The sequence below is a fragment of the Quercus lobata genome, chromosome 6 (genome assembly GCF_001633185.2).
Source record: "Quercus lobata isolate SW786 chromosome 6, ValleyOak3.0 Primary Assembly, whole genome shotgun sequence".
NCBI lineage: Eukaryota > Viridiplantae > Streptophyta > Magnoliopsida > Fagales > Fagaceae > Quercus > Quercus lobata.
This window is the reverse complement of record NC_044909.1, coordinates 12,051,860-12,077,257: the sequence shown is the minus strand read 5'-3', so window position 1 is coordinate 12,077,257 and position 25,398 is coordinate 12,051,860. Positions and strand designations below refer to the sequence as shown.

The window sequence follows — 25,398 nt, the reverse complement described above, 5'->3', positions numbered from 1 at the left end:
TGCTCAAATCCCAAAGAAAAATCTTGCAGAAAAGTTATGGACATGTTAAAGGTGGATAATGAGCTTTCGAAGAGTCAGAAAGCTTTAGTAATTCAACAAATATAAGAACATAATATTTTTTATAACTTTTTTACTATTACTAATATAATTTATTATGATTAGTGCATAATAAAATAGTGTTATTTGTGGACTCATATAAAAGTATGAAATTAGTATTGCTCTAAACATAACAAACCATATTAATTAGTAATTATGAAGAAGAAAAAAAACAATTGTAAAAAATGTGTTTTTAGCATTACTTATAATAATTAGAAGCCTTGTGACAAATTTATAATAAGTTGGTCATGACTATAAAATTGTCAGCTTCTTGAAACATAGACTTGAACTTTAAGATATAGGGATCATGTTCATTTACATCACGTGACTACGTAAATATAAAATAAGTTGATAGTAAACTATCATCTCTAGTAGTTCAAAACCACTTAGTCTAATACATTACAACGCTTTCTAATAACACCTTGATTCAGAGAGCCTGAAGTAGAGAGCTTAACAAAGGCCGAGGAAAATGCACGAAAGAAATCATCCCAATCACTAGCAAAATGTTTCACAATTTGAGCCGTTCGAGGATCAGATACCATTTCAGCATCAATTCTCAGTACACCACGGCCTCCCATTGCATTCTTGTAATATAGGTTATCAAATATAAAGGCAGTAGGATCATTAAGAACAAAACTTATGTTCGAGGTTAAAGACCATTCAGGACAATTTAACATCAAGAATGCTTCACACCCAGGTTCCATTTCTTGATGAGCCTTGTCACCTTCAGCTTTGTACAGACGATTCAAAATGCTTGCACAATGTGTAACTCCTAGTGTATGCGCACCTGCAAATTTCACAACCATCCTCTTTAAGTAAAAAAAAAAAATTCCTAGACAATTATTCCAAGGCATAGGGTAAGAAAATCAAGATAGGCAACAATGTGTATATGCATAACAGCTGGAAACATGCCAACATGTATATTTTAAATTCTTGAAATAAACATATTTTTTTTAAATATGCCTAAAAACATATTAATTAATTGTCATAACACTGCTATGTAATTTTTCAAGAATTGTTGGTCTAGTGTCTTCTTGTGTTTCATGTTTGCGTCCATGTATATATTATGTATGACAATGAAAATTTCATGATCATTTGATTATATACCGATTAGGGCTACCGATTCTTGAATGGTCATTCCTTTACTAGTGAAAATGTGAAGCATGTCATCAACTCCAGTTGTGGCAGGAGGGATCCAAGCATCAGCTTGTTGATAGTTTGGAGCAGTGAAGGAATCCTTACGTCCCAAGGGAACCTCTATATGTGGCCCTCCGGACATAGCAACTGCCTCACGAGCAGCCAATATGAGAATGTCAGCACAAGAAACTTGCTGGGGACATGCTGCTTCCACCATTGATTTTACTATGCTGATTAACTCCCTTTTCTGAATTCCGAAATTTCTCCCTGAAGCCATTTTGGATGACACATTTCCCTCAATTGGATCAACAAGAATTGAAGCATCACACCCCTTTTTAATTATGAAACAATTAACTATATGTTAGTGTCACAATTAAGTCTAACCAAATGTAGTTGTCTGTGTGTAAAGGAGAGAGAGAACCTGAACTTGGCAATCATGCATGAAACATGAGCCTCAACAAAGCTGCAGGTGAGGTGGGATCAGTGACAAAGAGAGGTACTAGGCCAGCTCTAACAATGTTCTCAAGTTGTGGACAAGACTTATCATAAAAGTTATAATGGAGAACTTCCCCCTCAGTCACATTCCCAAGTACAAACAAAAGAACCATCAAAACTGTAGTTGTTAGATCCATGTTATCCCAGTGCCAAACCACATGGGAACTTAAATGTAGATATGCACTATTTATAAGCAGAGAACCACCACAGTACCACTAACTTAACAATAAATAAATCAATTGTCCTAGCAGTTACGTATTTACTTGAAAAGGAATAGAGGAGATGGACAAAATACTGTGGGTGGTTGAAGAAATGGATCCTTACCCACTGTAATTCTAACTTAAGCAATTAATTAATAGAGAAATCAATTGCCCTAGTTACGTATTTACTTGAAAGAGAAAAGAGGACAGGTAAATTACTCTGGGTGGTTGAAGAAATGAATTCTTATGGTCTTTGTTTGATATGAATATATTTGATTGTGCAAATTAAAAATTATTAAATTAGGATGTATCCAATGCCACTTAATTTAATATATATTAAATGGTGTGACACTATGTATGTTGTTAAATTCCTGAAAATAAATTCTTAATCATATAATGAATTCTTAGCATGACACTTTCTATACTATTAGAATATGAAAATTAAATCTTAACCGTAAAATAAACTTTCTATTTCAAGTGAAATCAATGAATGAGAACAATAGAGACATGTAAATTATTCCAATCTTAACAAAAATGATCATATTCACTTGAAATTATTTTATTTCATAATTCAACTTAAATATTATAAATTAATATAAAGATTTATCTTGTGTCCAGTTATCTAACATTTTAAATAACCTGGCATTTTATAATCTATACTTTATTATAAAATGAGTATAATTTTAATAGTGAAGTATTAACCAACTAAAAAAAAAACCGAATTTCCTGTAAAAGTTTGGTGGATGATAAGTAAGTAATTAATAAGGACAATGCCCAAAAACTTTTGTCAAAAGAGACTTCTCTTAGGATACACTATTCCCTCAAGAGTGAACATTAATTGATTGAGGGAATAGTTACATTTGTACACAAAGTAAAGAGCTTGAGCCTTGTACAGCTTAGCTTCAGCAATTGCTATGTGCCTCAAAGTGCTGACCAGTGAACACATAAGGAAAATTGTTTTCCGTGTGATGACAATACAAGTTCTAATCTTGAATCCCTGTAAAAGTTGCACTTCTAAAGCATCTTTTGCTTTAAATTTAAAATGTTTTAAATGCCATCTACCATGTTATAATTGTAATTTTATTCACTACGTACTTAAAATAAATAGGTTTAATTATTATTTTGGTCCATAAGATTTGTGATATGTTTTAAAATAGTATCTAACGCTTAAAATGTGTTAATTTAGTTCTCACAATGTTTAAAATGTGTTAATTTAGTCCATAACTTTTTGATATTATATCAAAATAGTTCATGTCATTAAGTAATGGATGAAAAAAAATCTAACATGGCCGATGGCTATATTAAAATACTAATTTTGATGTCAGGTACGGCCTTTATTCCCCTCCCACAAAAAAAAAAAAAAGGACACTTAGGGTCCGTTTGGATACAGCTGAAAACTGAAACTGAAAACTGAAAAACACTGTAGCAAAATAATTTTTAAATATGTGAATAGTATCGTGGGACCCATTTTTAATGAAAAAGTTGCTGAAAAATGTATTTTGTGGGACCCATGAACAGTGCATAAAAGCACTGTTCACAACAAAAAAATCAAAAAGTTTCGGCTTGACAAAAAAAAAAAAAAAAAATTTCTGAAACGTAAACGTGCGTCTGGGAAGCAAAACGCGCTTCCCAAACGCACTCTTAATGTACGTTTGGATACCGCTTATTTTACTGAAAACTGAAAACAATAAAAAAATATTTTCCGATTACTGTTCATTAATGAAAATATTGTACATTTGCCTTGATGCACTATTCATGTCCCATGAATAGTACACCAGGCGCTAAAAAAAAATATTAAAAAAAAAAAAAATCCAAATGAAGCTTTAGCCCATGTAAAGTTGTAAACATTTAGACCCTGTTTGAATTTTTTTTTTTTTTTCATCATCATCACTCCTTACTCAATTTTCGTCACTCATCACTCATCACTTAAAATACCCCAACTCCCTACACGAAGTCTGTTTGGCACCATTACTCAATTTGTCATCACTTAAATTTGTCAATTGTTTGTGGGCCCCATACTTGTAACTTGGTGCAGCTTTTACTTTCTTTCTTTTTTCTTCCCTCAACCCCCAGTACCTAAACTCACCGAACCCAGTGAAAAAAAAAAAAAAAAAAAAAAAAAAAAAAAAGATGAAGAAGACCAGACCAGACTAGCGTGAAAGGAAAAAAGAAGAAGAAGATCACCTAAAAAAAAAAAAGCCACCTAGTGTGAAAAAAAAAAAAAAAAAAAAAAAAAAAAAAAAAAAAAAAAAAAAAAAAAAAAAAAAAAAAAAAAAAAAAAAAAAAGATGAAGAAACCAAACTCACCGAACCCAGTGAAAAAAAAAAGGGTCAAAAGTTGCCACTGGACTCTAACCGTGGGACCCATTATATAGTTTTGATTACGAAAATGCCATTGAAAACAGAGTTATGAAAACTGAAAACACCTAAAATGTGTTTTCAGTTTCTATAACTTATCACTTAAAAATCAAAGAATTGAGTAATATATGTGAACAAAAACTGGAATCAAAAAACTAAACAAACTTCTTAGCCATGAGTCCCACCATTTTTGAATTATGGGTGATGGAAATAGAGTTATGAGTTAAGAAAACAGCAAATCCAAACAGCACCTTAGGATCTGAAAATCCCTAAACGTTTAAGAGATTTTGAGAGATTTGGGAGAAATTGGAGATGGTATCATAGTAATTCTTTTAGCTGTTAGAATCATTTTCTTTGCCCACAATGAGGTCAGACAGTAACCGAAAATTTTCTAATCTGCTTTTTTTTTGGCAACTCATTCAAGCCAGTTCCACCAATATCAAGATGATGCTAGTTTGAAAGATCCCACATGTTTTCACGCAATTCATCAGTAAGAGGATGACAATATGACATTATCATTATTTGTAAAAGGCCGGGAGCACAAACTGATTCAGGTAATTGAAGTATGAGAGAGCTCTATGTGCGGTAACTGTTTCAAATTGCCAATTGAATCAGGTAGTTTAGTGATATGATAAAGTGAAAAAGAAAAGCACTCGTAAGAATTATAGTTTGCACAATAAATTTGGGAGAAATTTGGAACCCATTTAACGGTATGGACTATTTTACAACAATATCAAAGAATTAGAGATTATACTTCAAAACTATTTGAGAGATGTGGCAAACGTCGAGGACCAACATGGTAATTAAAGTTGCAATGTCCATGCAAAGGATTGATATGGATTGCAGGATTGGTAACATTTATTTCTAGAAAAATAAGCCATGCAGGTCTATAACTTAAAATTCAAATTGGAATCCAACTAAGCAAATGACACAGGAAATGGATATAGGATAATTAATGTGGTTCTCATCATCAATTGTTGATGGTAACATATGCACCATTAGGTCCACCACAAATTTTTCTCATTTTGTTTGGCGCAGAAAGCCAGCATGACTCTTAGTAAGCTTCCTCAACATTCACATGGTCAATTTCAACATTGATTTCCTTTATTGGTTCAATCAGATTCCCACTTCTTTCCTCATTTATTTGCACATCTGTTATAGGATTGAGATATTATCCTTTCCTGCTCTTGAAAATTTCTTCATATTGAAAATATTTGGCATACCAACCAATTAATAGATTGGTTCTTGGTTTGAAAATGACTGGCTATCAGCAAGTATCAACCGTTTAATTCTTAATTAATGATTTGAGCATCCTCCTCACATGTTTGGATAACATCAATTAATAAAGTGTTAAAGTTTTAAAGAATTGGACATAAGCATGGTGCTTGATAATTAGAAGGTGATCTTGATAATTTTTTGAGGTGGATTACCTTTGGCATCTTCAACTTCACTGATGCAAAATCTTGAATTTTGTAGCAAAGTGAGAGTTAAAAGACAAAAGAGGAGAAACAGACTATGAACAAAAACGAGTGAAGCCAAAGTCTAAAAGAAGTGGGGGCTATTCAGCAGAAAAGAAAGAAAGAAGTGGGGGTAATAGGTAGGGAGGGTAGGGATATTTAATGGGGTTTTTAATTACCAGTAGTAAATAGAATTTTTTTTTTTTATTATTCATATATTCAGGGGTGTTTGGTTTGCCGTGATATTACATTACACTGTAATATTATATTATTGTAATCTTACATTAATATAATCTCAATACAAGAATACAACATCACATTGTTTAGAAAAGTGGTGTGATATATTTTGTAATTTTAGATTATGGTAATATTAGAAAAAATAAAATAAACAAAAAAATTTTAATATCACATCATTGTAATATGCATCAACCCAATGGGGTTGGCCGAGTGGTTGGGCACTCAGTCTCAAAGTGGCTACCTCGGGTTTGACTAGAAACTCCCTAGTTCAAGTCCGGGCACCAGCACTTTGAAAAAACTTTCTAGGCCAACGATTTACCCCGCTATGAGCTCACCCATCGCAAACAGTAATTAGTCTCTGGTTGCAATTTTTGAAGAAATACTATGGGAAATAAAAAAAAAAAAAAAAAAATTGTAATATGCATCACATCAAAGACAAACCAAACGTCCCATCAATATATTTATAGAGTCTAACCAAATAATTTTATATTATTTTGAAAACTAATTAATATTATTATATATTACCTAAGTAATTATACATTAAATAAGTAATAAACATATAATTATGATTAATCTATATATATATATATATATATATAACCGAAACCTTTGCTGGCACTACAATTTTCCACGTCAGCACAATATTTAAAAAATAAAAAATAAAAATAAAAACATTATAACTCCTCAAAACCCTAGCAACCTTACCCCTCTTTCAAGTTAAGAAATATAAAGCCAAGATTTCTGCAAACTCTCTCTCTCCAGACGTTCATTCTGAGTCTAGGGAAATACTATGGGGTGGACCTATCATGAAAGCATCTGGAGTGTGTCCACCTCTTTTGGGTCTGCGAAACCTTTTCTGTTATGGGTGGTCCACCAAATTTTATAGCTAATTAAGGTGGATCTCCAGTATTCGGTTTTTATATATTTTTTGAGGGTTTTCAAGATATACTGTTGGTAGTCTTCCTGACAGTTGTAGGGGAAGAACAAGAGAAATACATTTTGATAGGGTCCTAAGTGTCATTGTTTTTATGTTGGTATGCTCTGCATAATTAATTTGTGGAATATGTTCTTTCAAACGTTATGGTATGCTTGATTTCATGCTTCATTCTGTTATCTTTTTCTGTCACTTGAAGTCCACGGCGATGATTTTGTTGACTTTCTTGTGGATATTTATTCTTGTAAGATTTGCCATGCAAGATTGTCAATCATTATTTTTATTTTATAAAGTAATCTTTATTCCTTTGATGCTAAAAAGTTCAGGTTCTGCGTAATGCAACTATAATGATTTGTTGGATCTGGCACAGTATAGATTTTAGCTTATAAAGTTCAGCTTTTGTAAGGTTAGTTTTGTTTATATATTAATTAATATATAGTACTTTGTTCACCATTGAATACTCATATAATCAATTTCCAATTCAGTATTCAAGAATTAAACCAAAAATTGCTCATAAAGATGTATGCACATGATCTACTTCCCTTTGCTTTTAGTGAAAGATTAAATGCAAGCCAATGTTGAGATCAACCACTCTAAAAAAATAGTCTATGCAATCATAAAATATTATTATTAGTATGAATTTTATGGAGTTGCGGTGTTCAGAAATTAAACCAAAATTCTTTTAAATTATCTTTAATATTTTGTCCTCTGAAAATTTTCTCTCTTTAATTTTATTATATTGTGTTTCTTAAGCTATAGAGAGATTTTCTTCTTTATTTTAAATTTTATGGGATGTAAAGAGATCTTTAATTTCGTGAAATAATTTATACTCTCTCCTTCTTTGATTTGATTTACTTACTATCTTTGGCACTTGCCATCGGCAATTACTTAGGGCTACTCTTATGGACTAAATCAACTTATTCTCCAATCACCATCATTGATAAATGAGAAATCAAATCAAGGTTATAGTTTTTCTATTTGGTTGCTAGGGTTTTTGTTCAAGAAATTGCTATTTTCTATTTAAAAATTGCACCTGTAGATCAATATTTATATTTCTTAACTTGGCATTTTGCACATATGGCTAAAATTTGTGTGGATCTTTGGAAGTACAAAAATCTTTTCTCCATTCACCATGGTTTTTCATTGAGTAATTTCTTTCTCTCTTACTCCTCTTGACGAGTTTTGTTTTTGACTAGAAGAAAGCTTTTTTGCTTTGAAGGTCATGCAGCACCTGTCTCATTTTATTTGTCCTCACCACAAGGAAAACATCTAGGTAAGGCAAATAATCTATTTTAAAGTTTGAATGGAAATTACCAAGTACAAGAGGTAAATCTTTAAGGGATGAGCTTAATTGTTTCTTATTTTCAATAATAAATCATTTTATTGCAATACCGGGTTTGAGAAATCCAATATGTTCATATCTCTATAGAATAGAGAATAGTAGAACCCAATTTTATTACAACTACTTAAATTGAGTTGACTTAATTTCGTACAATTACAAAGTATAACATGAAAGATAATGGAATTAATTGTTGTAATTTTTATTTTCTTTCCATGTTTTGAATTTCCTCTATATTATTATTACAACTGAGCAAAGATTGAGAAAGTAACATTACTACTCTAATTTGAAGTTTAATGCGTCCTTCTCTAGTCATAGTCTTTATTTATATATTTGCAGTTTATATTTCTAATCGTTGATGAGAAATTAAGGCTAACACGAAACCAAAAGATGAAAAGCTTTATTTTTTATTAAAATGAATCAATGAGTACAAGCTGTATATATATACAAGCGTGAACAATAACCACCTAAACAGACTTGGAACCACCTTCACACGTGCTAGCTACAAACTATCTCACGTATCAACACTTAAAAGCTTCTAATTAACAATTAAACTACATGTCGTATATACAAAAGCTCCAATGCAGAAACACTGTCGTTTTAGTTTTACTGCTCTGTGCTTAAGGCTTTGTTCTCCGCTCTTGCATCTGATCTGATATCTTCACCTTGCTTCTGATCTGATAGCTTCATCTTCTCATCTTTACTCGGATACTCCCCCTCAAGAGCAGCTGGTTTATGTATATTAATCATTCCCATCTTACAAGTAAGATTTGAGAATTGATTATAACCCAAAGCCTTAGTGAGCATATCAGCCAACTGGCAATCAGTTCTAACATGATTCAATTTGATTACCTTTTCTAAAACCTTATCTCTAACCACATGACAATCTATTTCTATGTGCTTTGTTCTCTCATGGAAGATAGGATTAGAACCAATATGAAGGGCTGCTTGACTATCACAAAACAACGAGGCCTCTCTTTCATGATGCACTCTAATGTCCTTGAGGAAATATAAAATCCACACTTTTTCACAGGTTGCAACTGCCATGGATCTGTACTCAGCTTCTGCCGAAGACCTTGAGACTGTGGATTGCTTCTTGGACTTCCAAGACACCAAAGAATCCCCAAGGAAAATGCTATACCCAGTTACAGACCTCCTAGTATCAGGGGATGCAGCCCAATCTGCATCTGCAAACCCTTTTAAATGCAAATCTGTGGTAGCAGAAAACATAAGCCCCTTGCCTGGTTCACTCTTCAAATACTGCAATACTCTCTGTGCTGCATCCAGGTGTGGCCTTCTTGGTTTGGACATAAACTGGCTAAGCTTGTGGACAACAAATGTAATGTCAGGTCTTGTGATTGTTAAGTACAAGAGCCTGCCTACCAGCCTTCTGTAGTGGCTAGGATCCTTGAGCACTTCTCCTTCAAACTTGCTCAACTTTTGATTTTGCTCCATAGGAGTATTAGCACACTTACATCCTAACAATCCAGTATCATTAAGCAGCTCAAGAGTGTACTTCCTTTGACAAAGAGCAATTCCTTTGTCTGATCTAGCAACCTCCAAACCAAGGAAAAACTTTAAATCCCCCAAATCTTTTAACTTGAACTTATCACCTAGCATGATCTTAAACCTGTCAACTTCAACCTTGTCATTACAGGCTATCAAGACATCATCCACATACACCAATGGAACCATGAAAATATCACCGCACTTCCTTGTAAACAAAGAATAATCAGCTTTGGACTGAATGAAGCCAAGCTGAATTAGTGTGCTTGAAAACTTGGCAAACCATTACCTAGAAGCTTGCTTGAGACCATAAAGGGACTTGTTGAGCTTACAAACAACCTCCCCCTGGCTGTGAAACCCTTGTGGAAGAGCCATATACACCTCTTCATCCAAATCCCCATGTAGAAAAGCATTATTAACATCCAATTGACTAAGAGACCACCCTTTGATGGCAGCCACAGCAAGAAGAACTTTGACAGAAACCATCTTAGCTACTGGTGAGAAGGTTTAAAAATAGTCCACTCCCTCCTTTTGGGTAAAGCCCTTAGCCACTAACCTGGCTTTGTACCTCTCAATAGAGCCATCTGCCTTATATTTAATTTTATAAACCCACTTGCAACCAATGGGCTTCTTACCAACAGGCAAAGGTGTCAATGTCCATGTGTTATTAGCTTCAAGAACTGCTATTTCAGCAGCCATGGCTGCTTGCCATTTGGGATCAGACATAGCTTGGTAATAGAAAGTAGGTTCAACAAGAGAGGAAATGGCACAACAGAAAGTCTTATATGAAGAAGAGAGATGCTGATATGAGACATGAGAAGAAAGAGGATGAGAAGTAACTGACTGAGGTGAGGAAACAGGCATGACAGAAGATACTTGATTGCAATGGAATTCCTGCAAATAAGAAGGCTTTTTGATGGACCAAGAAGACCTTCTAAGTGGAATAGGATCAGCAATAGGTTCAGGAGGTTCTGCTGGCACCTCATCAAGAAAATCATCACCAATGCTATGATGAAGTTGAATAATAGAGTCATGAGAAAGAGCAGAAGAAGCAGGCTTGGACAAAATAGGATCATCAAGCAAGATAGGAACAGAAGGAGCACAAGGTAAAGGCAAGGATGTTGAGGAAGTAGAATCACTTGAAGATGAAGAGTAAGGAAATACAGACTCATGAAACATAACATCTCTTGAAACAAAAACAGAATGAGTGTCAAGATCAAAAAGTTTATACCCTTTGACATTAGGAGGATAACCAAGGAATATACACCTTCTTGCTCTTGGAGAAAACTTATTTCTATTGTGAGCAATGGTAGAAGCAAAGCATAAGCACCCAAAGACTTTGAGATAAGTATAATCTGGTGCCTTATGAAATAAAAGCTCAAAAGGTGTTTTATCATGCAACAAAGGGGATGGAAGTCTATTAATGAGATAGGCAGCAGTCAAGACACAATCACCCCAGAATTGAAGAGGAACTTGAGACTAAATTTGTAAAGCCCTTGCAATGGAAAGTAGATGCTGGTGTTTTCTCTCCACAACAGAATTTTGTTGTGGAGTGTAAACACAGCTATGTTGGTGGATGATACCATGAGAATTTAGAAAATCTGACATATCAAACTCATTGGCATTGTCAGTTCTTATGGACTTTATATTTTGACCAAACTGAGCAACAACCATAGTGTAAAAAGAAAGAAACAAAGGCCTAACATCAGACTTAGATTTCATCAAAAATAGCCAAATGGCTCGGGTTGCATCATCAACAATAGTCAAGAAGTATTTAAAACCATCCAAAGTAGGAATTGAATAAGGACCCCAAACATCCATATGAATCAATTTAAAAGCACAAGAACTGATTTTATTATTAAAAGGAAAAGGCAATCGTTTAAGTTTGGCCATAGGACAAACTTGACAATTCTTATTACAAGATGAGTGCAAAAAAGGAATAGCATGACTTAAAACTCTAAGTTTAAGGTCTGAAGGATGACCAAATCTTGCATGCCAAAGATATGTTGATTGAGAAGAGGTATTGGTGGAACTAGTTGCAGAGAAAGGAGGTAAGACAGCATTGAACTTGTGATTGACCAAGTAATCAGCAAGTGAGGAAGCAGGAGTATGTTGAAGACTGTCACACTGCAGCAAGTATAAACCATCAATTGCTTTGCCCACCCCAATCGTTTTCCAAGATAAAAGGTCCTGGATAAAACAGTAAGTGGAAAGAAAAACAAGGCAATAAGGTTAAGAAAGGGTAAGGGTACTAACAGATAGCAAATTAAAACTAAAAGATGGAACACAAAGAACATTAGTGAGGGTAAGAGAAGAAGAAAGAGTAACAGTGCCAATGTGAGTGACTTGTGCTGATTCCCCATTTGGCAATTGAACCAAGGACTACATAGTAGCAGTAATTGAAGTTAACAAATCAACTGAACAGAAAAAATGATCAGTAGCTCCAGTATCCAACACCCAAGTACATCCATCATAAGCCCTTCTATTGATCACTTGTGCAGAGAAAACACTGTGGGAAAGATCAATACCTGACATTGGCACTCTAGCAGAAGTGGAAGAAGAAGCTACATTGGCCATGGAAGCTTGTTTGACTTGAGATGGTACTGCAAGAGATGAACTTGAAGCACCAAACAAGGCAAGAAGCTGTTGACACTGTTCAGGTGTAAAGGCAGAATTCTGGTGATGCATTGGAGAAGCAAAGGGCAAGAATTCCGAAGAGACTTGATGAGCCATAGAAGACTTATTCTTGAACTTAAACCCTGGTGGAAAACCATGCAACTTATAGCATTTATCCACTGTGTGACCAGTCTTGCCACAGTGAGTGCAAACTGGCCTGTCCTTGCCCTTGCCACTAGAATTAGTACTATGATGATCATTGGACAATTTAGCAGCTAAAACAGTAGAATCCACTTTAACAACAGATGCATTAGGAGCTATTCTTTGTGTCTCTTCTTGAATTAACAAAGAGTAAACCTTACTAAGAGAAGGAATTGGATCCATAAGCAAGACTTGAGTCCTAACTTGGGAAAAAGAATCTTTCAATCCCATTAAAAATTTCATCACAGACTCTTTTACTTGCAAATCAGTGAGCCTCTTGTTAATATTGCAAAGACATTTACCACAAGTACAAGTAGGAAAAGGGCTGAGGTTCTGTAATTGATCCCAAAACACCTTCAACTGTGTAAAGAAATCAGTGATGGACATCTCACCTTGATGAATTTCTGTGATTTGCTTTTGAAGATTGAAGACTCTAGGCCCATTAGTCTGAGCAAAACGATTCTTCAAGTCATTCCAAATTTCCAAGGCAGTGTCTTCATAGATGATGCTTGCTTGGAGTTTTGGTGAGACTGAATTGGTTAGCCATGTACCAACCATGTTGTCACATCTGATCCAAGCTTGCAAATTTGAAGGAGTAGACACCAATGGTGCTGAGAGAGTCAAAGTCCCATCAATGAACCCTAATTTATTCTTGGTGAGCAAAGCTTTTCTCACAGCACGAGCCCAACCTGAGTAGTTCTCTCCACCTGTTAAAGGCTGTGTAACAAGAACTAGACTTGGATTTTCTGCGTGATGCAAGAACAGAGGGTCATCCATTAGCGAATCTTGTGGAGAAGAATGAGATGGATTCTCAGATTCTGTAGCACCATTCGTCGCAACAGAAACCATTGTTGGCAAAACAATTCTCAAGAAAACAAAACAATTCTAAAGAAAAGAAATTTTCTCAAGAACAGGGGAAATTTTCTCAAGAAAATTGAGAAAAGGAAACTGAAAATACAGCACTGAAAAAGAAAACGAAACCCTAAAGGAATTTGGGAATCTGCTCTGATACCATAACACGAAACCAAAAGATGAAAAGCTGTATTTTTTATTAAAATGAATCAATGAGTACAAGCTGTATATATATACAAGCATAAACAGTAACCACCTAAACAGACTTGAAACCACCTTCACACGTGCTAGCTACAAACTATCTCATGTATCAACACTTAAAAGCTTCTAATTAACAATTAAACTACATGTCGTATATACAAAAGCTCTAATGCAAAAACACTGTCGTTTTAGTTTTACTGCTTTGTGCTTAAGGCTTTGTTCTCTGCTCTTGCATCTGATCTGATATCTTCACTTTTCTTTACTCTGATAAAGGCTCAATTGCACAATATGTGTAAATTCTTCAGAAGGTTACTTTAAATAGTAAGTCAATGTGTCTCTTACATTTGGGTATTAGTTAGAATTGTTTTCAAATGATTGCACTAATAAAGGTGAATATGTATAAATTTTGTTTAACTATCCCGTGCATCACACGGGTTAGCGACTAATATATATAAATTAAATAATGAATGAACATTTGTATAACCTTGAATATTAAGGTAAAACAACTATGGGCCTCCACATCCAAGGCTGATTTAAGGTAAAACAACTGGATAAAACTAGTCTTGTAAACTTGATTGCGGGCCTTATTGGCCAGTTGGCAGAGTTCAACCCAGCCTAGTTTCAGCATCATTCAATCAGCATTAGATTGTTTTGAATTCCACCATGTCCCACCCAAACCGCCAGAATTTTCCATTTCAATTAATTACCTGGTATCAACCATCCCTCTATTTTATCTTGTTCTAAATTTTAACCCAATTTACTCCATTCAACCTGTATTGGTCCATTAAATTCACTATATTCTACTCCGTATGGTGATTTCAAATTTTCAATCGATAAATCGTTATTTTTTTCGATACTTATTTTTTTCCTATTACTTCACTCACACATAACATTTCATTATTATTTTCCTTTAACATTGTTTGTTTTACACACATATGACATAGTTTTTTTTCCTTATTAATTTTTTTCTTTACTTTTATATATATGACGCATATATTTATATTATGTAATTATGATATTAAAAATGTGTATTATTTGATTTTGAATAATAATTTGATATGGTATAATATCATCTAATACAAACTTAGGTATATAAATTTTTTAATGCAAACTTAGGTAACTTCGAAATAGTACCTTAAAATAGGTCGATATCGAAATATTCTATTTCAATAGATAAACCTCCTGATCTGACGAGTATGATTCGTAACCTTTGGTGGGGACAAAGGAAGAATGAGAAGAAGATAGCTTGGCTTAGTTGGGAGAAGATGTGTGAACCGAAGGCCAGTGGTTGTATGGGGTTCAAAAAGCTACAACAATTCAATTTGGCTCTTCTTGCAAACCAAGGATGGAGACTCCAAACTGATCAAAACTCTCTGATGTACAAGGTTTTAAAGGCTAAATATTTCCCACGTTGTGACTTTGTTGAAGCTAAAATTGGTTGTAATCCTTCTTACACTTGGCGGAGTATTCTGGCTGCGCAAAATGTAGTCAAGGAAGGTATGAGGTGGAGGGTAGGGAATGGTGAGCGAATCTAGGTATGGGAGGATAAATGGTTGCCATTATCTTCCATGTATAAGGTGGTGTCTCCTAATTTGTTTCTGCATGTGAATACTCAGGTTAGTGAACTCATTGATTCATCAAGCGCTAGTTGGAAAGTCTCTGTCATTGATGTTTTGTTCTTGCCTCATGAAGCTGAATTGATAAAGAGCATTCTGTTAAGTTCTAGGCTGCCTGAGGACAAACTGATCTGGGCCTTGTCTCCTAATGGCCAATTCAGTGTTCGAAGCGCTTATACTTTGGCTGTGTCCATCTCCCAAGCCATAGGAAGAGGTGCTAGTTCGGATGCAGGTTTGGTTAGGAGGTTTTGGAAGAAAGTTTGGAGTTTACCGGTTCCACATAAGACACGTCATTTTGTATGGAGGGCTTGTCGTGAGGCTCTTCCTACAAAGGTCAATCTTGCTCGACGGAAAGTGGTGCTGGATGACACTTGTGAAGCATGTGGGTTGATGGCTGAGTCTACAAGCCACGTGTTATGGGGTTGTGTCAAGGCACAAGAGGCGTGGTCATGTTCAAAGTTGGTGGGCTTGGTTGATTGGTATGAGTGTTTTTCTTTCATGGACCTACTGTGGAAGATGGTTATTCTTGATCGGGTTGAAGAGGATAAGGTGGCTAGGATGGTTACCATAGCTTGGGCCTTATGGTTTCATCGGGATGAGATCAGACTCGAAGTTGCAAGGAAGGCTGGCAAGGATGTGGTGAGGTGGGCGACGCAATATTTGGAGTACTAGGTAGTGAATGAGTGTGAGAGGTCTGTACCAGTAGTGGTGGAGAGGACTGTGTCTTGGCTTCCTCCTCGAGCAAATTGGTTTAAGATCAATGTGAATGGGGCTGTGTTTGCATCTCAGAAGGCAGTGGGCTTGGGAGTTATAATTAGGGATGATAGAGGACGAGTAGAGGTAGCGATGAGCAAAAAGGTTTTGGCTCCGTTGGGTGCGTTGGAGGCAAAGGCCAAAGCGTTTGAAGCTGGGTTGCTCCTTGCAAGAGACATTGGTATCCAAGATGTTATTTTGGAGGGTGATTCATTGGTCATTTACAATGCTCTTTGTGAAGCTTCCTTACCGCCTTCACCAGTAGCTTTGATTGTGGATGGGATTCGGGATTTATGTAAGGCGTTTAGGCGGCTTGAATTTTCTCATGTGAAAAGAAAGGGCAATAGACCAGCCTATTTATTAGCTAAGTATGCGGGAGGCATAGATGATTTTATTGTATGGATGGAAGAGAATCCTTGCATTCTTGAGCAAGCTCTTTCACATGATGTTCTTTCTTGAGTACTTTGAATAAAGTTTGCAGTTTCCTATCAAAAAAAAAAAAAAAGATAAACCTCCTAACATAATTAATAATTAGAAAATACTAATGAATGTTCTTAGGGTATTAATTAATAATTCATTTAAAGAAAACTTTTATGGGGAAAAAAATTAATATTTTGACAGTTTTTTTCATTTCCCATAAAAATGGTATCAAAATTTTCCTAAAATAAATTATTAACCAATACCCTAAAGATACTCGTTAGCATAACCTTATTAATTAAGAAGAAACCACCCAAGTAGTGTAGACCAGTGAGTTTGCATGGGAAATTTTAGCCATGTAAGAGCATTCGCACTAGCACTGCTATATGCCATATGTTGGCAAATTTTACCATTTTTGCACAAAAACCAAGCTTCATCTGGACTTGTATTCACTAACTATTGCAAGATTTTTTTGCAATAGTGCTACATTACAAATCTAAAGGAAGAATTGCATTGTAACACTATTTAAAAAAAAAGAAAAAACTAATATTTTATTGTGTAACTTTATCAATTCCTCTCTTTCTCACCAGATTTTGGGTTTTTGTTTTTAATTAGGTTTTAGGATATATTATTTTATTGTATAAAAATATTATTTTAATATGTTATATTGTAAAATAAAAATTGAAATATTAAAAATATTGTAAAATGATATGATATAATTGATAAAATAATCTTTTGAAATAATAAAATAAGATGTGATAAAATTTTAAAATATAAATATTCTATTAACTCTTCATTTTATTCCAATTGGTGGGTGCCTCATCTACATTAGCATTATTGGTGTATCAAAAGTCAAAACGAATGAATGCTCTTAATTAGCCATTTAATTCGATTTGACCCAAGGAGAGAAAAAAATAATAATAAAGGCTAAACGTGTTGCGAACACACATTTTCACGTATGTCTGTATACACGCGTGAAAAACAATTGAAATGGTTATAGGAATCAATTTTATGGTTATAGGCTAATCATAAATTTTTTTTTTTTTTTTGAGAAACTTCTTAATCATAAAATTGATTCCTATAAACATGGCATCTGGATACATAGCAAAACTTTTAGATCAGTAATATTTAATCTATGGAATAAATCCATCGTTTTTTTTTTCCTATCACCTAGATCATCCATATCAAATGTAGTAATAATTGGTACAACTTTGGATGCAGAGCTATGAGATCCTTGTGATTGGAGACAAGACTAGAGGGTGAAGATTCGTGGACTTGTCACTGCTTAAAACAGGGCAAGTGAAATGGGTTTGTATTTATCAAAGATTCGTGGACTTGTCACTGCTCAAAGACCATTAATGTACCACATGGCTGGACCCACTGAAGTAATGAACTAATGATGGTAGCACTGAGTAAAGAAAGCTCAAGCTCTACTTGCCCCTATGGGTTCTTCAATTAATCATACTTGATTTATAAACCAGCACATAGGGTGTTAAAAAAAAATAATAATAATAATAATAAAACATAGATGATCTGGTCCAAGCTAACACAATTACAAGGGCTAATGTTCTTACTTCTTTTCTGTGCTACAAACACTTCTTTTTTGGGTTCTAACATTGAAAATAATTTAAATTAAACAGGATTCTATACCACGTGGAGTTCAAGTGCCATGGACCAGGATCCAAGTCAAAAGAGCGAGCTCCTTGGTCAAGAAAACTGACTGAGCAAGTAGTTGCACCCTCTGTATTAATAGATTTACATTGATGGCACCTAATGGCTGCCAGTGTGTTGGGCAGCTATGAAGTTGGTCTTTAACTCTTAAGCAAGTAGAAGAAACTGTTGGGGCTGTGCTTTACAAATGACATGCATGCATGCATGCAGCACATGCAACGACCCTGCAAGTCTCATGACGACTTTATATATGATTCATATCGTGTATTACGCACTCTAGTGTTCTCAATCAATGTTTCAAATCACACTTTTGGCCTTTAATTTTAGGCTAATTAGGCGAATTTAGGTGGCACAGTTTGGTTACCATTATTGTATGGATATTACGCATGTACAATGCGAGTGCAGTGCAGTCATATGTTAATGTAACTTTTGAAATTAATTTAAAACTCTAATTAAATTGATATTTGTTTCTTGTTTTATTGCTACTTAATTTGAAATCTTAACTTTTTCAATGGTACATATACCGGAAAGTGCCGTGACGATTGTTTTGTTTTGTTTTTTTTTTTTTTTTTTTTTTTTTTTTTATGGGAGCCGTGACGATTGTTAGTTTGTCTAAACAAAACTTACTTTTACTTTAAGATTATATGGAACTGATAGAATTATAATTTTGCATGGAAGAAGTGAAAAAAACCATTTAAAAAGCACCTGCTCTTTTGTTTATTCCATTTGTTTTAACCACTAACCATGCAGGAGCATGGTATTACATTGCATTACAAGCTATATATTTTAACTTTTGGTTTAAAATCCACCACCAATGCCCCCTCCAGCACCACCACCAAAGCCACCGCCAACACCACCACCGGCACCCGCACCTCCACCTGCACCACCTCCACCACCAACCCCTCCTCCAGCACCACCACCAGCTCCCCCACCCACACCTCCACCAGCACCTCCTCCTACACCTCCTCCTACACCACCACCTGCACCCCCTCCAACACCACCACCTGACCCACCTCCAATTCCTACACCACCTCCTTTTCCACCCCCAATGCCTCCACCTGCACCACCTCCACCTCCAATGCCACCACCTGCACCTCCACCAACTCCACCACCGGACCCACCTCCAATTCCTACACCACCGCCCTTTCCTCCCCCAATGCCACCACCTGCACCGCCACCACCACCACCTCCACCTCCAACGCCACCACCTGCACCTCCACCAACTCCACCACCAGACCCACCTCCAATTCCAACACCACCACCCTTTCCTCCCCCAATGCCACCACCTGCACCCCCACCAGCACCACCTCCACCTCCAATGCCACCACCAGCACCCCCACCAACACCACCACCATGGCCAGCACCACCTCCCACTCCCACACCACCACCATGGCCAGCACCACCTCCACCACCAAACCCTCCTCCAGCACCACCCCCAACTCCCCCACCATGCCCAACTCCTACGCCACCACCTTTTCCACCCCCAAAGCCACCACCAACTCCTCCTCCAGCACCACCACCTCCGCCAACTCCTCCTCCAACACCACCACCCTTTCCAAATCCTCCACCAACACCTCCATCACCTCCAACGCCTCCTCCACCACCAACACCACCACCTCCTCCACCACCCAAGCCACCTCCTATGCCATCAGAAAATGTGTCTTTTTCAATTTTCCTACATTCTGTTGTCCCTGCAGTTATCACTAACAACACCAACATCACACCAAACACACCACAGTACTTAGAAAACCTCCCCATCTTCTATTTTAGAATAAAAGGAAACAAATACCAGTACGTACAAGGAAAAGGAGGTTTGCTAATTGTTAATATTAGCAATGGGTTGCAGTAGCTTTTATACTGTCAAGTACGGAGGACAACATTAATGCATGTAGTTGAAGTGTTCTCAGTTTTCTTCACTTCTCTGTACATTTGATTGTGGCCAACTAAGCCATGCTTAATGAAATGGCGCCATATTCAACTGGTTTTGAAAATGAATGATCATTGGCCGGTGAAATCATTAATATTGTAGTAGCCTAGCCTTATCTGCCAACTACTTCTAAATCGTACGTACAGGCTCCCACCGTCAGTGACCCAACTGTCTGACTCTAATCAGTGGACTCAAGCCCAAATTTCTATTCAAGCCCAAGCTTTGGCGGACACCAGCCCATTTTAAAACCCTCCGAATTCGTAAAACTCATCCCAACGTTCCTGAAGCCTGTTGTTGTTTCTTAAACAATTGGAATTAATTTTTGGAGCAATTCTAATACCACATTAAAAGTCACCACTTCTACTACAATTATTCTACTTAATTTATTGTGATCGACCGTTTATCAATTTCATATACATCCACAATTTTTTTCTCAACCACTCCAGACAGTTGTAGCAAGAGTTTTGTGGTACTAGATTTTTTGTAATTTTAGACCCTGCGATCAACGCCTGAGACTACGTGTCATGTGCTATGGGAATGCCCATTTGCTAGAAATGTTATTTGGACAATGGCTAGAGGAAGAATACAAAGTGCTCCAATGCTGCATCAGAATTCTTTATTACTGTTTAGGCTTTATGGAATGCACGCAACAAGTACTATTTCGGAAAAATCCAATTAAAACCAAAGGTCACTTTCGATGGAGCTACTGGCTTCTTGACAGAATACCCAACAACTCACTGCCGTACAAAGGACTTCTTAATTTCCTTGTTCCGGTTTGTCATTCATTGTATGCAGATCGTGATCTGGAGATGAGAGTGATCTGTTTTAGTGAAGAGAGCTGTTGAAGAGACCCATCAAAAGCAGCGACCTGATGTGATGTTGCTCTGACCGTGGGTCTCTCATTGTGTATTTAATTATCAAAATGTCATCGTAAATCTGTTTTTATAATTTGAAAGTACCTAAAATGTGTTTTTAATTTTTATAACTCATCATTTAAAAATCAAAGAATTGAGTGAAAGAAACAAAAACTGGAAATAATACCAAACACACTTCTCAATCTATGGGACCCACATATTTTGAGTTATGGGTGATGGAAACAAAGTTATAGGGATAGAAACACAAAAACCAAACAGCACCTTAGGCACCTGGGTTAGCCTTGAGGTTCTTTTTGTTTTATGTCTTTCTGGGCCTAACTTTTTGTATGCCTCAGACTTTTACTTCTTTTCCTTGTTTCGATATCTTAATATAATTTCTATCTTTATCCCAAAAAGAAGGAATATACATTTAGGAATTATTAGAATGGTTGATCTGCTTCGGTTAATGAATATGAAATTGGAAACCACTATGGCTTTTAAGTTTTAACTGCATTCTTAACAGAACTAAACCAGAATTATATGATGATTTGCATACTTTTCAGTCAAGCCAAAATCGTAGTTCTTTGAGTTTCTAACCTATATTTCCTCTTTAAATTGTGACAAGCTTTTCTTTTGGGGAGGGGGGTCGAAATTTAATTGTTACACGATAATGGGGAAGGGGAATGGGAATTTGAACTAAGTTACCAGGTTCTTGACCTAAATTATTACAAAGTTAAACTTCAGTTACAACAATAATCAAGCCTTAGTTCCAAAACATTAGAATCACCTATAAATTCTCAATAAACTAATGATAATTCGTTACATATAATTTTGTAGTCAATGCCCTTGTACATATAGTAGACTAGACCCTTTATAAAATAGCTAAATTTTATGTTAGTTGTCTACCTACATCTCTTCCTTTTTCAAGCTTTGAACCGATTGTAAACAAAATATGACACTAACCATAGACACAAGTGAATTTTTTTGGGTAATAATTGAACTTCATAGATTAAATTAAAGCAAGAGAGTTAGGAGGACAAAGCCTCTTATATTACGTGCCGAAATTGTCATATAGGATAACATGTAGATCTCCACAGGCAGACTATCACAATTCATAAACAACAAAATCGTGTGCTAAGTCTGGTCCTTTCCTAGCAAGATAACACAGGTGGAGTTAGGATACATAAACCTTGATTCTGTGATTTGATGTGTCGAGAAGCTTATAAGTTCGTGCGTACACGTGTCGTGTGTTTGACTACAACGACCCCTTCTATTTTATGTTTATGGGGTTTGTGGACCTGTGAGTTTGCATGGGAAGTTTGGGCAGGAACCAAGGAAATGATGAACCTCCCAGAGGAAATTTTAAAATTTTAAGATTGATATTTGTTTCTTCTTCTATTGCTGAATTGAAAGCATAAACCGCAAAGTGCTATCAAGTTTGTTTGCTAATTTTTCCTTTTTCTCTTTTTATTTTTGTAATTTTGTTTGGGAAAAATGTAATTTTGCATGGAAGCATGCAGAGAAGCCATGTAACAGCTCTTCATTTTATTCCAATTGGTGGCGGTGCCTCGTATTAGCATTATTGTTGTGTCAAAAGTCAAAACGAATGCTCTTATAATCTTAATCATTTAATTCGTTTTGACAAAGGGGTAAAAAAAATAAGAAAAAAAGTTAAGAGATGCATCCAGAGCATTGGTTTTAGGCTTTAAACTATATTTTTAGAAATTTTTTATGTGAAAAAAAAGACAATTGATTTTTTTTTTTTAGGTTTGTTAAATTTCTCATAATAAAAGTTGTACTAAAACTTTCTTAAAATAATCAGTTAACAAATGCCCTAAAAGCACCTAGGCTATTAACTGAATCTAAAAAATAAAGGTTATAAATTATAACCTGTTGCGCATGCACGTCCGTACACATGCACGAAAAACAATTGAAATTTCTCAACACATGATTTCAATTGTTTTTTCATATGTGTGTAAGAGCATTCTCATCAGTATGTGCAAAGTTGTGCAAAATGGAAAAGGTAACTGATTTTACACATTTTGAGCAAAAAAAACACCAATATCAATGGGTGTAAAGTTGTGCATAAATGCACAATTGCTACAGTAACCGTGCATATATGCACGGTTACTGTAGCATGTGCATTTAATATTTTAACAATTTTTTTCTCTCTCTTGGTCTTTGTTGCTTTCACTCTCCCTCTCACCTCACTCTCCGTGATCAACATCAAACCACTGCCGCACGAAGAACTCGCCTGATCAACATCAAACAGGCGACAGAGAATGACGATAACTAGAAAAACAAAACATTAAGGCAAGTTGGGTCGGCTTCGCATCCCAGAACATTAAGGCAAGTTCTGGTTCTCAAATCTCAATCCTTCAAAGCCCTTGCCATACTATCTTCGCATCCCAGAACGGTCCAGTTTTGCATCCCAGAACGACAGTGTGTCGAGAAGTCAAGTGGGTGGATGGGTGATGATTTGGGTTTCAAATTGAGTGGGTTTCGGCTTGAATGGGTTTTTGATATTGGGTTGGTTTGATCTTGAATGGTTCACCGATCAGGTAGTGATGATGACGGTGGTTGGGTCTGAGAGGGAGAGAAAGGCAATGAAGAAAATAATAAAAAATGGTAAAAGAATAAATATTTTGTTGAATAAATGTGTAGAATAGATAAATTGATGGAGGTGTTTGATATTTTATTGAATAAATGTGTAGAATAGATAAATTGATGGAGGTATTTTGTAAAATTAGATGTGTAAAATAAAAAAAAGTATGTTTTTTGTGCAAAATAGAAAGAAAATTTGCACTCACTCACTTATGTGAATGCTCTAATTTCAATTGTTTTTCATGCATATGTATGGACTTGTGTAAAAGTGTATGTAATTAATAATGCCCAAAAACAAAGTTGTTTTCTATTGCCATAAAACAACATATGGAAGTTTTTTTTTTTTTTTTTTTTTTTTTTTGAGAACACAAACCATAATTTTCATTATTCAACAAAAACTTCTATCACTGAGCACAAGTTGGGTTACATCACTTGGGATGTCATGAAATACGTGGGGAAGAGAAGAGCTTTGCTATCTCAACAAGTTTGTCAGCTACACCATTCACTATCTGTCTTACGTGAGAAAAAGAGATAGACTCAAAGTACAACGCCATGCTTTGTGAGTCTTCGATGATATGGCCAAAGGGTTTAAGGGTGCCAGGCACGTTGGGTCCATATTCATGTACTTTATGACCTTTTCAGAGTCTCCTTCCACTATCACGGACTTGATTCCTAGTTCCTTGGCAAAAGACACCGCTCTTCGACACGCCAGAGCTTCAGCAACGTCTACAGTGGATGGCAGAGGTATTCTTTCCGATAACGCACCAACTGCCTTACCTGAATAGTCTCGCACCACCACGCCAATTCCAGCCGTTTGAGAGTTGTGGAATATGGCGCAATCAAAGTTTACTTTGAGGGTGGGACTCCTAGGAGGTATCCAATGGGCCGGCTCTGGCAGCGGGACCGGGGTGGCTGGGAGGTCCTGGACCGTTTGAAATTCTTGGAGTCTTTCTAGCATGTCTTGATATATCATTGACAGGGGTAAGTGGGTGTAGTTCGTTCGTGCCACGTTGCGATTGTACCAAATGCTCCAGGCTACATAGGCAAAACGTTCAGCTAGGTTGTGTTCTTTATAATTTAACACACCTGTCCATAAGTCCCTGAAATCCACAAAATGAGTTGTTAGCTGACTCCTGAAACACTGTTCTTCCCACCAGATTTCTTTAAGCGGTTGGCAACCCCATATTGCGTGGACTGTATCCTCTGTTTCACAATGGCATCTCTCACATAAAGTACTACTATAATATTTTAGAAAAGAAAATTAATCATATTTTAATAAACCATTTATAAGGTAGCGGCCCAGCGGGGAAAACAATATATGTACCAAGTTCAACATCAAACTTAAATTTGTCTCTGTATTTTCCAATAATGATATCTCATTCAATGTTCAGCATTAACTTTATTTATTTTTTGTCTTCAACAATGCAGAATGAGGCCCCCACTAGGATCGCTATACCTCACAAAATCAATCAGTGGCTGCGGTTGTTGCTGCGCAGACCAAATTGCATTTTACCATTGCACATTCTTCAGTACACATAACACTCTCTTTGATATCCCTTTGGGGACATCCGATGAAATTGAAACGATATAGAGAAGATTAGTATGGCCTCTACGTAAGGATGACATGTATAAATTGAGAAATTGTCCAAATTTTTATCAAAAACAACACTCTCTTTGATTACAAAGGCAGGCATTACTATGACAGTTGTTACATCCAAGGTTAAATTGACTTTATCTTTGGCCGTGGCAGATCTGTCTTCCATGTAATTCATTAAATTCACTTTCTTTTCGTTCTTTACTTCTTTATATCATGAATTTTCGCTATGAGTGATTTCTGCAAAGACATAGCTCTAAAGACCATTGTACCACAAGGCTGGACCAACTGGAGTTATGATGACGCTGAGTAAGAAAGCTCAAGCTCCACTGGC

At 35.9% G+C, this 25,398-nt stretch overlaps 3 protein-coding genes and 1 non-coding gene across 4 annotated transcripts; 1 reads left to right on the top strand and 3 right to left on the bottom strand.

The window, feature by feature from the left end:
- Nucleotides 1-482: 482 nt before the first annotated feature.
- On the bottom strand, nt 483-1,865 carry LOC115994320 (peroxidase 29). Its single transcript, XM_031118409.1, is given in 4 exon segments — nt 483-883; nt 1,204-1,564; nt 1,655-1,675; nt 1,677-1,865. Coding segments are annotated over 4 exon segments (972 nt in total).
- A 6,993-nt stretch (nt 1,866-8,858) lies between these two features.
- LOC115949830 (uncharacterized mitochondrial protein AtMg00810-like) lies at nt 8,859-10,244 on the bottom strand. Its single transcript, XM_031067104.1, has 2 exons — nt 10,048-10,244; nt 8,859-9,966 (listed from the first exon to the last, which is right to left on the bottom strand). The coding sequence occupies exons 1-2, from the start codon at nt 10,242-10,244 to the stop codon at nt 8,859-8,861; spliced, it is 1,305 nt and encodes a 434-aa protein (XP_030922964.1).
- Nucleotides 10,245-18,773: 8,529 nt separating this feature from the next.
- LOC115950782 (glycine-rich cell wall structural protein-like) lies at nt 18,774-20,026 on the bottom strand. Its single transcript, XM_031068023.1, has 2 exons — nt 19,489-20,026; nt 18,774-19,458 (listed from the first exon to the last, which is right to left on the bottom strand). Exons 1-2 carry the CDS (start codon nt 19,841-19,843, stop codon nt 18,884-18,886), a joined length of 930 nt encoding a protein of 309 aa, XP_030923883.1. The 5' UTR covers nt 19,844-20,026; the 3' UTR covers nt 18,774-18,883.
- A 4,996-nt stretch (nt 20,027-25,022) lies between these two features.
- Nucleotides 25,023-25,125, top strand: LOC115951117. The gene has a single exon (XR_004083242.1). It is a non-coding gene; the product is annotated as a U6 spliceosomal RNA (small nuclear RNA).
- The last annotated feature ends 273 nt before the right edge of the window (nt 25,126-25,398 follow it).

Excerpts from the sequence above, each read along its gene's own strand:
- LOC115949830 (XM_031067104.1), bottom strand. The coding sequence starts at position 10,244 with ATGGTTTCTGTCAAAGTTCTTCTTGCTGTGGCTGCCATCAAAGGGTGG. Across the intron at positions 9,967-10,047 it reads GGTCTCAAGCAAGCTTCTAG|GAAGTGCGGTGATATTTTCA; the intron begins GTAATGGTTTGC and ends TTTGTTTACAAG.
- LOC115950782 (XM_031068023.1), bottom strand. The coding sequence starts at position 19,843 with ATGGGGAGGTTTTCTAAGTACTGTGGTGTGTTTGGTGTGATGTTGGTG. Across the intron at positions 19,459-19,488 it reads AGGAGGGTTTGGTGGTGGAG|TGGGAGGTGGTGCTGGCCAT; the intron begins GTGGTGCTGGCC and ends GTGGTGTGGGAG.